Consider the following 17,583-nt stretch of genomic DNA (forward strand, 5'->3'; position numbering starts at 1 on the left):
GCCTTTACATGTTACGTTTATATTTTTGTTAAGTGTAATATCTATGTTGAATTAATTTCCCAAGATGGTTGGACATGTGAAGTAGAGTAAAGTACAAACTACATTCAAGTTAAGATGACAACTACATTTTTTTTTTTACATCAAAATAACTATTTTCAAGTATCATTTTCTAATGACGTACAGTCTATTTCCCCATGAAAGTTCACTTAACCTGTACAGAATCTTCCAGATTAAACAGGAAGCTGTCATGGACACTCAGACACCCATATACTTTGAACTAAGATCAGATGCCGTTGTACTAACAGGGTTGAGAAATTACTTTGTGTTATGTGTGTTACACACACACACACACACACACACACACACAGACTGTGTGTGCTTAGTTAAACAAGGCTGCCCTAGTATAAATATGACCTGCAGTCAATGGTACTGGAATTCCTTCACACACTCTCACTCTCCCTCTGTCACACCCACAGCAGGTACATTGTCACTGATAGCATAAGTTAGCCTTAGTGTGCTTTTGGGCTGCGCCTTTATAAGTCTGCGCCTTTTAAGATCCAGCACAGACTAGTAGACTGCCTCAGGCCCTCAGGTATAGGATTCTTCATCAGTCTTCTGGGTTACTTATTGGCCTGCTCTCCCTACCTGCTGTCAGCCTGCTCGGCTGCCTGGCTCATCTCCTGGCCCATCATAAAACACCAGACACCTGCAGACTGACAGAAGAGACTGGAATCTGAGCTAACTGGACTAGAGGTAATCATCACCACAAGTCTACCTTACACCTGTTGGGGTCCTGTATTGTCTACACTCAGCACCAGTCTCAGCCCTGCCTGAGACCACCCAGAGGCCAGCACACCTTGGCCCAGGTAAGGAGTCGGACAGGTAGACAGGATGTACTTTTTGTGGAGTCTGTGTGTATGGGTGAAAAAGCCACAGAATTGTCTCCAAGGTGTGTTCTTATCAGTAATTTATCAGGTGTTGTTCGCTCTGCATTGGTCTTAATTTAACATTTCTGAAAGAAAATTACTTTACCCCATAAGATAACTTCAAAGGTATATGGGGTTACATTTTATAAAGATGCAGCTCTAATGCTGATAAAATATCATAATTTCCTGTCATACAGCACGATGTGGTATTTCATTTTATTGTATTTTATTCAACATAAAGGTACTAGAGAATCTGTATGCTCCAACTCTGCAACATTGCACCTGTCTGAGTACTTCTGATGTTTGTCAATCAATTTCAAATCAAATCAAATTTAATTTGATTGAAGACCTTACAGTGAAATGCTTAGCTTACTTATGAGCCCCTAACAACAATGCAGTTAAAAAGAAAATACAGATAAGAATAAGAAATAAAAGTAAGAAGTAATTTAAAAGCAGCAGTAAAATAACAATAGCGAGAATATATACAGGCGGGTGGGTACCTGTACAGAGTCAATGTGCGGGGGCACCGGTTAGTTGAGGTGTGCATGTAGGTAGAGTTATTAAAGTGACACAATGCATAGATGATAACAACAGAGTAGCAGCGGTGTAAAAGAAGGGGAGAGGGTGGGGGGCAATACAAATAGTCTTGGTAGCCATTTGATTAGGTGTCCAGGAGTCTTATGGCTTGGGTAGAAGCTGTTTAGAAGCCTCTAGGACCTAGACTTGGTGCTCCGGTACCGCTTGCTGTGTGGTAGCAGACAGTCTATGACTAGGGTGGTGACTTTGACAATTTTTAGGGCCTTCCTCTGTCACCACCTGGTATAGAGGTCCTGGATGGCAGGGATGTACTGGGCCGTTCACACTACCCTCTGTAGTGCCTTGCGGTCGAAGGCCGTGCAGTTGCCATATAGATTGTTGTCCTGGCACCACATGTCTCTGACCTCCTCCCTATAGGCTATCTCGTCATTGTCAGTGATCAGGCCTACCAATGCTGTGTCATCCGCAAACATAATTTTATTTAACTAGGCAAGTCAGTTAAGAACAAATTCTTATTTTCAATGACGGCCTAGTGGGTTAACTGCCTGTTCAGGGGCAGAACAACAGATTTATACCTTGTCAGCTCGGGGGTTTGAACTTGCAACCTTCCAGTTACTAGTCCAACACTCTAACCACTAGGCTACCCTGCCACCCCAAATGATGATGGTGTTGGAGTCGTGCCTGGCCGTGCAGTCATGAGGGAACAGGGAATAAAGGAATAAAGGAGGGGACTGATCACAAATATGACCACAGACCAATTTATCTGCCATTACATGAAAGGTATCTTGCCAATTATAGATAGTGAAGGATTCCCTGAGGTAATAAAAACGAGAAATATGGCATTATCCAAAACCCTCCCCTGGTGGACGACCAGAATGGCACAGGTGCCTGATGGATTTACAGTGCCTTCAGAATGTATTCACACCCCTTGACTCTTTCCACATTTTATTGTGTTACAAAGTGGGATTAAAATAGATTAAATTGTGATTTTTTTTGTCAACGATCTACACAAAATACTTTAATGTCCAAGTGGAAGAAATATTCTAACATTTATAAAAAACACATGAAACACCAATGTATCTTGAGTATTCAAACCCCTGAGTCAATGCATGTTAGAATTACATTTGGCAGCGATGACAGCTGTGAGTCTTTCTTTCTAAGAGCTTTCCACACCTGGATTGCGCAATATTTTCCCTTTATTCTTTTCAAAATTCATTAAGCTCTGTCAAATTGGTTGTTTATCATTGCTAGACAACTATTTTCAGATCTTGCCATAGATTTTCAAGCAGATTTAAGTCCAAACTGTAACTCGGCCACCCAGGAGCAATCACTGTCTCCAGTGTAGATTTGGCCTTATGTTTTAGGTTATTGTCCTGCTGAAAGGTGAATTAATCTACTAGCAGACTGAACCAGGTTTTCCTCTAGGATTATGCCTGTGCTTAGCTCCATTCCGTTTATTTTTTATCCTGAAAAACTCCCCAGTCCTTAACGATTTCAAGCATCTCCATAACATGATGCAGCCACCACAGTGCTTGAAGATATGGAGAGTGGTACTCAGTAATCTGTTGTATTGGATTGGCACCAAATGTAACACTTTGTTTTCAGGACAAAAAGTGAATTGCTGTACCACATTGTTTGCAGTACTACTTTAGTAAATGGTTGCAAACAGGTTTGGGAATATTTTTATTATGTATCGACTTCCTTCTTTTCCCTCTGTCAATTAGGTTAGTATTGTGAAGTAACTATATCCTCAGTTTTATCCTATCACAGCCATTACACTCTGTAACTGTTTTAAAGTCACAATTTGCGTCATGGTGAAATACCTGAGCGGTTTCCTTCCTCTCTGGCAACTGAGTTAGCAAGGACACCTGTATCTTTGAAGTGACTGGGTGTATTGATGCACGATCCAACGTGTAGTTAATGACCACTATGCTCAAAGGGGTATTCAATGTTTGTTTTTTTTACCCATTTTTTACCCATCTTTTTGCGAGGTATTGAAAAACCTCCCTGGTCTTTGTGGTTGAATCTGTGTTTGAAATGCACTGCTCGACCGAGGGACCTTACAGATAATTGTATGTGTGGGGTACAGAGATAGGGTAGTCATTCAAAAATCATGTTAAACGCCATTATTGCACACAAAGTGAGTCCATGCCACTTATTATGTGACTTCTTAAAACTTCTTCGGGATCAGTGTACCTTCCACGGGACGGTTGAGCTAATGTAGGCTAATGCGATTAGCATGAGGTTGTAACTAACAATACAATTTCCCAGGACATAGATTTATCTGATATTGGCAGAAAGCTTAAATTCTTGTTAATCTAACTGTACTGTCCAATTTACAGTAGCTATTACAGTAAAAGATTACCATGCTATTGTTTTTTGTTTTGTTTTTGTTTTTCACCTTAACCAGGTAGACTAGTTGAGAACAAGTTCTCATTTGCAACTGCGACCTGGCCAAGATAAAGCATAGCAGTTCGACACATACAACAACACAGAGTTACACATGGAATAAACAAAACATACAGTCAATAATACAGTTGATAAAAAGAAAACAAAAAGTCTAGATACAGTGAGTGCAAATGAGGTAAGATAAGGCAATAAATAAGGCAAGAAATAGGCTATGGTGGCGAAGTAATTACACTATATCAATTCAACACTGGAATGGTAGATGTACAGAAGATGAATGTGCAAGTAGAGATACTGGGGTGCAAAGGAGCAAGATAAATAAATACAGTATGGGGATGAGGGAGTTGGATGGGCTGTTTACAGATGGGCTACGTACAGGTGCAGTGATCTGTGAGCTGCTCAGACAGCTGGTGCTTAAAGCTAGTGAGGGAGATATGAGTCTCCAGCTTCAGTGATTTTTGCAGTTTGTTCCAGTCATTGGCAGCAGAGAACTGGAAGGAAAGGCGGCCAAAGGAGGAATTGGCTTTGGGGGTAACCAGTGAAATATACCTGCTGGAGGGCATGCTATGAGTGGGTGCTGCTATGGTGACCAGTGAGCTGAGATAAGGCGGGGCTTTACCTAGCAGAGAGTTGTAGATGACCTGGAGTCAGTGGGTTTGGTGAAGAGTATGAAGCAAATGCCAGCCAACGAGAGCGTACAGGTCGCAGTTGTGGGTAGTATATGGGGCTTTGGTGACAAAACGGATGGCACTGTGATAGACTGCATCCAATTTGTTGAGTAGAGTGTTGGAGGCTATTTTATAAATGACATCGGCGAAGTCGAGGATCGGTAGGATGGTCAGTTTTACGAGGGTATGTTTGGCAGCATGAGTGAATGATGCTTTGTTGCGAAATAGGAAGCTGATTCTAGATTTAGTTTTGGATAGGGGATGCTTAATGTGAGTCTGGAAGGAGAGTTTACAGTCTAACCAGACACCTAGGTATTTTTAGTTATCCACATATTCTAAGTCGGAGCCCTCCAGAGTAGTGATGCTGGACGGGTGGGCAGGTGTGTGCAGTGATCGGTTGAATAGCATGCATTTAGTTTTACTTGCATTTAAGATTAGTTGGAGGCCACGGGAGAGTTGTATGGCATTGAAGCTCGTCTGGAGGTTAGTTAACACAGTGTCCAAAGAAGGGCCAGAAGTATACAGAATGGTGTCGTCTGCGTAGAGGTGGATCAGAGAATCACCAGCAGCAAGAGCGATATCATTGATGTATACAGAGAAGAGAGTCGGCCCGAGAATTGAACCTTCTGGCACCCCCATACAGAATGCCAGAGGTCCGGACAACAGACTTGACACACTGAACTCTATCAGAGAAGTAGTTGGTGAACAAGGCGAGGCAATCATTTGAGAAACCAAGGCTGTTGAGTCTGCCAATAAGAATGTGGTGCTCAACAGAGTCGAAAGCCTTGGCCAGGTCGATGAATACGGCTGCACAGTAATGTCTCTTATCGATGACGGTTATGATATAATTTAGGACCTTGAGCGTGGCTGAGGTGCACCCATGACCAGCTCTGAAACCAGATTGCATAGTGGAGAAGGTACGGTGGGATTCGAAATGGTCGGGAATCTGTTTGTTAACTTGGCTTGCTTTTTCACTTCCTTGGTGTTTGAGGAGAGTGCACAGTTTTGAACTTGAAAAGTTAATAATAAACAAATTAGGCACATTTGAGCAGTCTTGAGACAACATTTTGAACATAAATGCAATAGTTCATTGGATCAGTCTAAAAGTTTGCACATACACTGCTGTCATCTAGAGGCCAACATCTAAATTGCATCTGGGCTGGAATAATACATTATGGCCTTTCACTTGCATTTCAAAGATGATGGTACAAAGAAAATACAAAATAACATTTTTTGTTGTTTTTTTGTATTATCTTTTACCAGATCTATTGTGTTATATTCTCCTACATTCCTTTCACATTTCCACAAACGTCAAAGTGTTTCCTTTCAAATGGTACCTAGAATATGCATATCCTTGCTTCAGGGCCTGAGTTGCAGGCAGTTAGATTTGGGTATGTCATTTTAGGCGAAAATGTAAAAAAGGGGCGGATCCTAACAGTTTTTAAGCACATTTTTACTCAACTTATTCAGGCTTGCCGTAACAAAGGCGTTGAATACTTATTGACTCAAGATATTTCAGATTAAACATTTTTATAAACTTGTAAAAAATGTAGACAAAAGCATAATTCCATTTTGATATTATGTGGTTGTGTGTGTAGGCCAGTGACAAAAACATCTAAATGTAATCCATTTTAAATTCAGGCTGTAACACAACAATGTGTGAAAAAGGTTAAGGGGTGTGAATACTTTCTGAAGGCACTGTACATTTATCAGAAAAGTGACAATGGTTTGGTTTGGCTGCTACCCAAACCATAACACCACAGCACTTGAGCATGTAGCAACGGCCTCTTTAGAGATAGGAAATATTAAGGGTACAGCTGCTCAATAGCACTAAACACTCAAAACGTGCGTGTGTAGTTCTGTAAGGATAATATTCTGTCAAGATTGAGTGTTATGTGAGCATTTGGAAAAGGCCAAAAGTATGGTGTGCCGAGTAGCCTAATCGGACAAAACAAGTACTTTAACAGATATGGGCAATCGGTAGGCTAATATTTTTTTGTTATTAGCCTATCCGTGATCGGGGAAAAAGTACGTTTCGGTTACCAGACCCGGTTCAGATCTTTCAATAAAATGCAAGGTGCTACGTGGTCTAAATAACTCAACTGGTACGTTGATCTAGCTGCTCTGATTGGATAGAGCTAAACTGTATTTCTAAATCCACTGGATTCGCCTCGTATTTTCAACTAACCACTTCTCCTTGCATGTTTCGGTCTGATCATTTCTTGCTGCTTCCTGCTGCTATGATAAATCAAATGGGTAGGACGTTTGCTCAAGCTATCAATGTGCAGTGTACTGTATCTAACGGAAGCGGGGCGAGGGTACGGAGAAAAGATTAAACGTGGATGCGCATTCTGAATGAGTGACAGCAAACTGCTTGCTGCAAATTGAGGACACAAACCCCTCCACGCGCTGCTCATAATCTGCAGTTTATTTCGCAGAGAGATTGGTATTTTGCCAACATCTATTTTAGGCATATTAAAACACTTGTGTGTTTTCCGATCACAAGTATCATCCGATCCAACTATTAACTGTCAATTACTAATAGTCCTACGATTATGAATACCAGTATTTTCAGGTTGGCACACCCCTATAGGTAACTGTAGCCACCCACTCAAAAGGGTGTTCCTCTCTGAAGAACCTGGCCTGATGCCAATGCACCTGCATTACAGGTGAAAATGGTCCCATGTTACAACAACTGCAAAACAGCGAGGCACACAAAGAAACCGTTCACTAAGGTCATGTCTACACTTGACACTTACACACGACTTCCACTATCAGAATACGAAGAACGCATTGAAAAGACGGGTCTAGACGCACAAAAGTCACTTTGTGGTCTGATTGTGTTTAGAGCTGGCTGACCACTTCATGAGGCTGTCAGGTATGCATTGTGTTCGGTTTTCTTCTCAGTCTGGACACAATTGGAAAGCCCATACAGTGGATGATGTCATCATCACTACTCCCACTAGTCTGCAGAAGACGGTGTTTTGCGACCGAATGGAGGAAATACGTTCCTAGAATTATTTGGCTAGAGTTATGCTAACCCATTCGCAATCCCTTTAGCATTGCTTGCTACAGATGTCAGCTGGCTAGTTTACATATTTTAAATGTTTTTATTTAACCTTTGACTACGCAAGTCAGTTAAGAACAAATTCTTATTTATAATGACCGCCTATACCAGCCAAACCCGGACAACGCTGGGCCAATTGTGCACCGTCCTATGGGGCACCCAATACAGCCTGAATTCGAAGCAGCGTTTCTATAGTGACACCTTGATGCAGTGCTTTAGACCACTGTGCCACTTGGGACCCCAAGTTAGTTAGCAACAGTATTTAGCTACTCCCATCAGTTGTTATTGCGTTATTATCATGTTTTGCCTATTCCGCCATTTGTAGAATGCATACTGGCATTTGAATGTACCGCGGGAAAAGGGAATCCAGACACACTGTGGACATGGTAGACACATTTAAATGTAGGTGCGGCTGGTTTCCGGGTTAAGCGGACGGGTGTTAAGAAGCGCTGCTTGGTGGGTCATGTTTCGGGGGATGCATTACTCAACCTTCTCCATCTCCCAAGCCCGTTGGGGAGTTGCAGCGATGAGACAAGATCATAATTGCATCCCAATTGAATATCACAAAATTGGGGAGAAGAAGGCTATACAAACATTTTTTTTCCATCAGCCTAATGGAGGTGTAGATAATCCTACATCTCAGTTTAGTGTAGTGTTCAAACTTTGAACACTTTGAACAAGGCTGCATTGGATTTCTCATAATGCGACTCCGTGCTGCTAATGGCAATGCCCGCTTTAGGTATAATGCCAGGAGCCTCTTGTGGATTTGACAGCTGTTGCATCCGCTATGCAGATGTCGACTAAAGAAGATCTGATTGAATAGAGCCCCAAATCTCTCTTTAAACCATACACACACAGCAAACAGTCACACCTGACTGTATATACTTCTTTAACTCCAAAATCAAACAAGGGAGCCCTTTCTTTGGAAGTGCACAGGGAGAGGACTCAACAAGTGAAATCTGGTGACAGTTGTGTCTCCCTATATCTATTACTGATGCACTCTTTTGTTTCAAGAGTTGTTTTACAGAATATATAGCAGTCAGGGTATTCAACTCCTGTTCCTGAAAAAATGGCAGTGTTATCAGAAAGCACAGCATTGATTTTCACTGCTACACAGACGATACACAACTTTACATTTCTTTGTCACCAAGCACAGTGAGGGAATCTAGCCGCACATTTGAATTCACTGGCAATAAAGATAAAACACCAGGTAAAAAACCTAGGTGTTATTTTAGATTCTGAACACAATTGTGAATCACACGTTAGGAATGTGACCAAAATGTTACCACCTGAGGAACATTGCCATGGTGCTGCTGTTTCATTTCTCAGTCTGATACAGAGAGACTCATCCATGCTTTGATTACAAGCAGGCTTGATACAGAGAATGTCAAAAGAAATATAAGAAAGATAAATAAAAAGTGGTTAAATGGTTACCAGGGAGGATGGCTGCCTTCATGGCTATGGTTCATCTGACTGTGTGTCGAAGCGAAGCCTAATTCTCCCGAAATGAATATCACCGTCTTGACCGAACTCATTTAGAGATCAGTCAGGCCCTTAATCCTTCCCCTGGGGAGCATGTTTGTGCCTCTTTCTCTCGTCCCCTCCCCTTTTGGAAAAAGCTAATGTGGCTAAATTTGCCGGGCTAATGGGCTTAGCGCAAGCTGTTACAGAGGAGAGTGGACACACAGCAGGCTGGCCGGTACACCGCCTGGCGCTTTTTAATCTGACTCCTGATGAAGAGAAGAGACATTGGGTTATCCCCAGACCCTTAGCGGGAAATTGGGAGATAAAAGGAGGAATGGGGAGGGGTTTGGAGATGTGGAGAATAGAGAGATAGAGAGAGAGAGAGGAGGGCTCTTTTGGAGAGGATAACTTAATTTCCTTTAGGGTTAATAGGACTGGTACAGTCTGTCAACTGTGTTCCCGCAAGGATCATTGTTGCAACGCTAAAGTAGCCTTATCCTCACCCCAAGGAATATTCAAAGTCTGATCAGTTCAATCACTTTCTTAGTTTCTTTGAAAAACAACCATATACCAAGTGGAACAATTGATCAACATAAATATAGATGGTTTGGATTGCAGTTGCTGGGTGTGGTACAATAGTGTTATAGTTGTTTTATGAAAACAGTGGCTTACAGTCTATCTGGGCAAACAAACCATGTCTCTCCTTGAACATGTGCTGTGCGATAGCAGGCGTCTTTTACCACGGCACAACTACTGATAACCCCTGTCTCTATGACAGCTACGTTTCTTCCCATTTACCACCTGTGGCAGCAGGTAGCCACTGTGAACCATAAGTGAGGTCATCCTGAGATTACACTGGTCAGTGGTACAGCTGACAACCTCTGATGTTGACTTAGGATGCCACTCTGATGCCAGTCGTATTGCAGCTGTGTGGAAAGTTTCTAAGGAAAGGCGTTTTTCCTGTTCAGGTCACATGGTGAGGAATAACTTTGGGCCGCTTTACACGAGGCAGGGCAAAACCCTTGAAACCAGCGTGTACGTAAACAGAGTGAATTGACACAAGAAGTACAAATTCCTCCAAATATTCTTATGGGACTGTTCCTTAGCAGACAACAACACTGGCCCACCGTCATACTACATTTGAGGTGTCTTCTCCTCCACACTATCTTTCTTTCATTTGATTAAAAATTCCAGCTGACAGTGGAGCCAGAGGGCTGTGGAGACGGCACCTTGAAAGGAAAAGGCAGGCGGTCGTACCGCTTTAGGCCTCAATACAAGTCACCTACCCCCAAGTCACCACCCATTCTGGGCCACTGACCCACAAGTAAGAGACTCAGTGCAATCCATTTTGCCCCATGTCTGCCCTGCTGGTTCTGTGCACTCTCTAAAGGGTCATTCCCCCTGTGTCTTCACTTGACTCAGGACACATTTAAAGAGCCTCTGCAAACATGCTCTCACCTCAGTTTCTGTTCTGTTCACTGTGCATCACTCTGGAGGAGTCACACCCGCAGTCCCTCTGATGGGCTTTCTTAACGTTTTCGAAACTGTTGCACGTTTAGCAGCCGGAGCTTTGGGCGCGAAGGTATAGTTTCTTGAAGGTACTGTGCTTTTGATTTACTGCAAGAACATCATCTACTGTATAATGTTGTTTTAAAAAAAAAAGAATACTTCTTAGTCAAATTTGACTAATTCCAAGAGGTTATTACAGTTTGGCTATCAGGATGTTCACGTAGGTCACTGGTTACACTTTCTTTACAAGGTTTTCAGTGAAATAAGTATTCATGTTTTCCAGTCTTACATCAAACTGAATTGGATATATGAAAGAGAACTAGAGCTTGATTCTGCTCATTCCCACGCAAATGAAGAAACACTTGTTTACCCTGGGTCAACAAGTTGGCTATGGGAAGTTGTCAGATAATTATCCACATAGCACACAGGTGTTGCAGGATCATACCAAGTTTGATGGCAAACGGCTGGTTTTCATTATCCCGTCATGAACTATGTGAATGTGGTCAATGCCCTGTATCTCCACTAGTGGTGGAAAAAGTACTCAATTGTCGTACTTGAGTAAAGGTAAAGATACCTTGATATAAAATGACTCAAGTAAAAGTGAAAGTCATCCAGTAAGATACCACTTGAGTAAAAGTAAAAAAACGTATTTGGTTTTAAATATATTTAAGTATCAACTGTAAATGGAATTGCTAAAATGTACTTAAGTATCAAAAGTAAAAGTATAAATAATTAAAAAGTTCCTTATTAATCTTTTAAAATTATTTTTATTGACGGATAGTCAGGGGCACACGCCATCACTCAGACATTATTTCAAACAAAGCATTTGTGTTTACCTAGTCCGCCAGATCAGAGGCAGTAGATATGGCCAGGGATGTTCTCTTGATAAGTGTGTGAATTGGACCTTTTCCTGTCGAAATGTAACAAGTACTTTTGGGTGTAGGGGAAAATGTATGAAGTAAAAAGTAATTTTCTTTACGAATGTAGTGAAGTAAAAGTAAATGTTGCTAAAAATATGAATAGTAAAGTGAAGTACAGATACCCCAAAACACTACTTAAGTAGTACTTAAGTATTTGTACTTAAGTACTTTACACCACTGATCTCCACACACACAATATATTAACATATCAAATAGGAAATACTGTTGGTACTATCACATTCTTGAAATTGGCAAATCTTTATGACTATTGTAAACTAAATATCCATTCTTCTTCCCTCACAAGGAGGCAGCAGCCATGTCGAGTCCAGGGGAGAGTCTATCATCAGAGGGCAGCAGCCCATTGTTTCCATCCCGCCTAGGTCTGCCTGAAAGCCCCTTGGGAGACAGGACAGGTGCAGAAGCTGGTATGGCCTGGGAGATGGAGGACACCAAGCCCTGCATGGAGGCTCTTGAGCATCGCGGCCTTCCGGGCCTCCACCTGTCCTGCTTCGACATGCTCTTCACCGAGGACTCCACCTGGCTGGTGAAGGTGACCGAGGCTTCCTCGGGTCAGGCTTGTCCCGTGCCTCTTCCCATAACCAGGACCGAGCACCGTGAGGAGCCAGAGCAGTGCCCCGTCATCGACAGCCAGGCCCTGGGGCTCTCACCGGGGCTGGAGGGCCAGGAGGAGGAGCGATCCCTGGAGCAGGTCCAAAGCATGGTGGTCGGGGAGGTGCTGAAGGACATCGAGACGGCCTGCAAGCTGCTCAACATCATCCCAGGTAGGTACTGTTACAATAGCAAACGACCACTCTCGTGCTAGAATTAGTGGAGTTAGTAGAATAGACATTCCTGTTTAAAGATATGTCTTGTGTTGGGTACCGATTCTATGTAGGATTAATTGATCCTTGTCACATCAGCGTTCTGTGCCGTCCATATTTTGGAAAAGGGAAAGGGGGATGTACAACTGAATACAGTACAACTGTACAACTGAAACGTGTCTTCCGCCTTTGAAACGTGTCTTCCTCTGAATCAGATAGGTGCGGGGGGGGGGGGGGGCATCCACATCTTCGTCGCCCGGGGACAGATATTTACCTTGTCAGCTTGAGGATTCGATCCAGCGGTTACTTGCCCAATGCTCCAACCACTAGGCTTGATGAGCCATAGTCCGTGGACTGAGGGACTTTACACTTTTTCCTAATTCTTCATCTATGGCTGCCTCTACTGCATGATCCTGTCTCCCTTTCATGAGCATGAAAAACACCAGAGCCATTCATTCTAGCCTATTCATGCATACTGTCCAATCAGGTGTTGACACAAGGTATTGATATATTGATTCAGAGCAGACACATCTGCAGAATCTGCCTGCCGCAAGATGATAATGAGATGGATGACAGCTCTTAATGATGAACTATGTCTCGCTGACGCAAGTCATGCTTGTTTGCTCCAGGATCTGTATAATCCCAACCTTTGCATGTGTTTAACAAATACCCAACAGGACCTAGTGGGAATGACGGTACTGCTTGCCTGCCAACAGCCGTGTACACAGTGCATGGGTGAGGTCTGTTCAACTGGCAAAGCAAACAGCAGGTCAAGGGCATACAGTACTGTGTGTATTGTAAGATGTCTTCTGTCAGTCACACCCTTTCATCACAGAGACCCTACTTTTTCTCCTCCTGCTGCTACCACTGTATCCAAAATGTAGTCTCGTGGTGCGTTTCAACTGATGAAAATGATTGTACACAACAGAACAGTACCCCACCTTATGCAAACCACCATTCTCCCTAGGCCACGCCTGCGATTAGAGTTCACCCAGAGCGAAGCTCGCAGAGAAAAGACAAGGCAAATAAATACTTTATGGTGAAGACAGTAATTGGCCTCTGATTAACAGCATTTGATTGCACTCTGTGTGTGTGTGTGTGTGTGTGTGTGTGTGTGTGACCAGAGATAAACTGATTCTGCAGTGTGGGGAGCACACACATCTAGGGTCTCCACTGTGTTCATGGTTGTTTTGGTAACCCTCTATCCTGAATAGATCCCTCCCTATTGCAGGCCAACAGACATGCAGTTGACATTTACAGTAAATGTTACTGCTAGTTTGCTAATAATTTGTTCAACATCAATAGATGTATAGGGGACAATTCAAAATAGAGTGTTATTGTGACCGTTCTTATCTGTTATCCCCAGACCCCATAGAGTGGAGCTCGGGGAACGTCCAGAAGTGGTTGCTGTGGACAGAGCACCTGTATAGACTGCCTCAGGCCGGCAAGGCCTTCCAGGAGCTCACTGGAAAAGACCTGTGTGCCATGAGTGAAGAGGACTTCAGGCAGAGGTCCCCTCAGTGTGGAGACACCCTGCACGCCCACCTGGACATCTGGAAGTCAGGTGTGTTATAATAGCTGTATGACTGACAGGGCCCTAGACTTTTGGGGGCCCTAAGCTTATGCCATTTTAATATGATAGATGAGTGAGAAAGACTAACAAAATCAATTGGGGCCCCCTGAAGGTCAGGTCCCCTAAACACATGCTCTGCGTGCCTGGTTCAGCCATGATTATTACAAATGTTTTTTTGCGGGGGCCCCAAGTGACCACTTTTGTTGCTTATGCATGGGGCTGGCCCTGATGACTGGTTTAGACAGACATTCTGCACAAACTGTAGTTTACTACTGTTTTCTCCTCAGGATAATGAAGCTTTTATCATTCTGTTCAAACAATACAACAATACATCTCTCCCTTTCTCTCCCTTCTTTCCCTCTCTACAGCTGCCTGGATGAAAGAGAGATGTTCCGTTGGAGACAGTAAAATCACAGGTAGGTTTAGCCTCTACTTTATTAGCTTTGTTAGGAAAGAAAGTGACATGAATCTCATTTCTCGAGGGCCAGTGTTCATGGCCCTTGGGAAGGAGTAGTGGCAGTTGTGTGGGTTCATAGCTCCTAGGAAGAAGACCAGAGGGTCATGTATAGTGCAGATTTGTTAGAAAATGTGTGTGTGTGTGGGGGGGGGGGGGGGGGGGGGTGCGCGCGTGTGTTCATAGCTCATCCCTCTGTGCAGGCGGAGAGGAGCTGTGGTTGGAGGCAGACTCGTCATGCTCAGGCCAGCCCATCCACTTGTGGCAGTTCCTCAGAGAGCTGCTCCTCAAACCCCACAACTACGGACGCTGTATCCGCTGGCTCAACAAGGAGAAAGGTGAGCAGGACAGACTGTGTGACCGCCGAGAACTGGTGGGATTAGTTCAGAAGCATTTTTTTTTTAAAGACGGAGAATGACAATTTAATGCAGTGACAAAGTAATCCATATCTAATCTCACTCTGCTCTCTGTCAGGTATTTTCAAAATCGAGGACTCGGCTCACGTGGCGAGACTCTGGGGACTGAGGAAGAACCGTCCAGCGATGAACTACGACAAGCTGAGCCGCTCCATACGGCAGTACTACAAGAAGGGCATCATCCGCAAGCCTGATGTCTCCCAGAGACTGGTCTATCAGTTTGTCCACCCAGTATGAGGGGACGGAGGAGGACAGAGGTCTCCAAGGAAAGGGCCACACGATCACACCTTGCACTTGTACATTACACCAACGCCAAGCTGAAAAGGGGTGAAACTAACAAGCATGCACTGACCAACCCCTGTAAGTACACATAGCCTTTGCCAGCCTTTGCCAGTAAGTGTCAGCAGTCAAAGTTGGCAAATGAATATTTCGCTTTTTTTTAATGCAGAGAAGAAACTTGAGACTAAAATGAAAGTGCTTTTTCTCCGGGCTGATTCCTCTTCAGAACCACAAAACAACAAAGAAAGAAAAAGAAAAAAAACTTTTGAACTGCCTTTTTCGTTTGCACGATCTGCCTGTCTTTTTCCCTATTATATCATTTAATCAATAACCCGTATCTTAAAACACCGGAAGACAACATTTGATTGATTGATTGGCATCAAACATAAGGAAGAGAAATTGCCATTGCCCACAGTTATACATTATGTACCTGCTGTGTCCCTGTGTGTAGGACGAAGAACAGTCTGCGTGTGCTTGTTTATCAGAGCCTGTTCTACTCATTCCTCTGGGAATGTGGTTAGGAGTTTTGCTTCGGCTATAGGGTTCAGCTCTGGCTTTTGGCTGTCACCCAGAGAGGCAAACAGCTCACTCTTTCTTTTTTTTCATGATTCACATGGCACACTTCCGAACTCTCCCGAAAGGCTTTTACAATAGAGCATTTCGCTGAACCCGAATGGGAGTGCAGCAACAACCCCCTCATAATAAACTCATGCAGTCAAAGTCTGTAACTGACTGGTAAAAGCCGTTGGTTTTCCACCCTGCCGTAGAAAACATCTAGAAAGCACCAGACCACTGTATATTACCATATATGTCATATGCTCTGTACCTTTTGCTTGCGTTTAATTGTAATAGCATTTATTTGAAATGTAACCAAAAAAATATAGATAGGAATATCTACATCAAAAACTGTATCCTCTACCATCTTTACCATTGCAATACAGGTTCAATTCTTGAAAACAAGCAGCATCACTAATCTCATAATTGATCATTACCAATTCTGTTGAATTCTATGAAGTATACAATAAAAAAAATGTGGGTTCCTCGAGGGGTTTTTGGTAAGGGTGCTTGTTCTATGTGGAACCATAATGACCCAAAGAACCCTTGGAGCCCTTCAATGGTTCTTTGAGGTTCAAAAAAATTACATGTAGCAGCAGCAGCTCATTCAAATACTTTGGGACTTGGCTTGCTCACAGCTCTTTCTGTGCAACCGTGAGTGACTGTCCTTCCATTTGATCTAATCTGTTGTGTTACGCTATTTATTACATGTTATGTATGATTATGGTCAGTGACAGTGTCTTGTGAAAGACTCACGTATGGCCTTGTGTCAATTGAGAATGGTTGACTAAGTCAGTAGTTCTCAATTCTCTCCTCAGGGACCCCCAGCCGTTCCAGAACTACCACACCTGATTGAACTTGTTAATAAACACAATAATAAAAACTATTGCATTTTAACCGTATATTATGGCTTTTAATCCAGAATAAAAACTCATGTATGTTTCTACAAAGAACCACTGAGATTGAGAAAGGTTCTTTATTGAAGCAGTCTCCGTGAAGGTTCTACATCGAAACCATAAAAAAAAAGGGTTCTATATTGCCCCAAAAAGGGATGTAATCATAGCGGAACCCTTTTTTGGTGCTATATAGAATCTTTTTTATGCTTCTTTATAAAACATTAGGAACGAGTTCTTTAGAGCACCATACAGGCTCCATTTAGAACCTTATGAGCATGGTTTTTATAGAAGAAAAGTTCCACATATAAACGGGTTGGCTGACAACTTCACGGAAATAATGAGCTCGCATCGATGAGGTAGATGGCCGTGTGGTGTTATGATTTTGAACAGTCAGCTACCAACAATGACAAGAAGCTGCAATGTGGGGAATCGTAGGTGGCTGACTTCGGCTCGTGTCTTGTTGTCCCCATGTATTATTACGATCTCAAGCACATTCTTGGTAACCTGCATAGTTCCAGCTAGCTGGATATATTCGTCTGAGCATACAATCCAGTCTAAACTAAAGCCTCATTCACACCTTGTGCTATCTAACATGAGGCTTTCATCATCTGATCAAGATGATTCCATCACTATCTGATTAAGGTCTGTTAAGTCTGCAAATGGTAATAAAATGTATCTCTTATACAGGGGGACAACTTTGGTTTTAGAAGTGGGGGGGGACATAATCTGGTGGGGGGTCTGGAGGTCCTCCCTCAGAATTTATGGACATCTTAAACTAATTTCCTGCATTTCCACAAAATCGAATATGACCCTTTTGGGGTCACTTATATTGAAAATAAGAATAGAATATGTTTCTAAATACTTCTACATGAATGTGGATGCTACCATGATTATGAATAATCCTGAATAAATTGTGAATAATGATGAGTGAGAAAGTTATAGATGCACAAATGTCAAAATGCTAACCTCTCCTGTTATTGTAATGGCGAGAGGTCTCCTGCTGAGACCCCTGTCATCCATTCACTGATTGTTATAATACACTGCAAAATTCACCTGAGCTCTGTAGACTGCTCTTCCCTGGCTGTCTGACCC

General features: G+C 42.8%; 1 protein-coding gene and 1 long non-coding RNA gene across 4 annotated transcripts in view; one reads left to right on the forward strand and one right to left on the reverse strand.

Moving 5' to 3' along the window:
* LOC149982517 (uncharacterized) overlaps positions 1–17,583 on the reverse strand; it is a 305,212-nt gene that overhangs the window by 101,739 nt on the left and 185,890 nt on the right. The window lies entirely within an intron of this gene.
* Positions 422–16,492, forward strand: LOC110527730 (SAM pointed domain-containing Ets transcription factor). 3 transcript variants are annotated; one of them, XM_021609195.3, is made up of 6 exons: positions 422–753; positions 11,802–12,279; positions 13,685–13,882; positions 14,260–14,307; positions 14,549–14,683; positions 14,820–16,492. In XM_021609195.3, the coding sequence occupies exons 2-6, from the start codon at positions 11,814–11,816 to the stop codon at positions 14,996–14,998; spliced, it is 1,026 nt and encodes a 341-aa protein (XP_021464870.1). In that variant the 5' UTR covers positions 422–753; positions 11,802–11,813; the 3' UTR covers positions 14,999–16,492. The 3 variants fall into 3 exon arrangements, with proteins under 3 accessions (XP_021464870.1, XP_021464869.1, XP_021464871.1); XM_021609194.3 differs by having other exon boundaries at positions 432–866; XM_021609196.3 differs by lacking the exon at positions 422–753 and adding an exon at positions 10,458–10,666.

The sequence above is a fragment of the Oncorhynchus mykiss genome, chromosome 7, assembly GCF_057628025.1.
Source record: "Oncorhynchus mykiss isolate SJ-2025 chromosome 7, ASM5762802v1, whole genome shotgun sequence".
Lineage (NCBI taxonomy): Eukaryota > Metazoa > Chordata > Actinopteri > Salmoniformes > Salmonidae > Oncorhynchus > Oncorhynchus mykiss.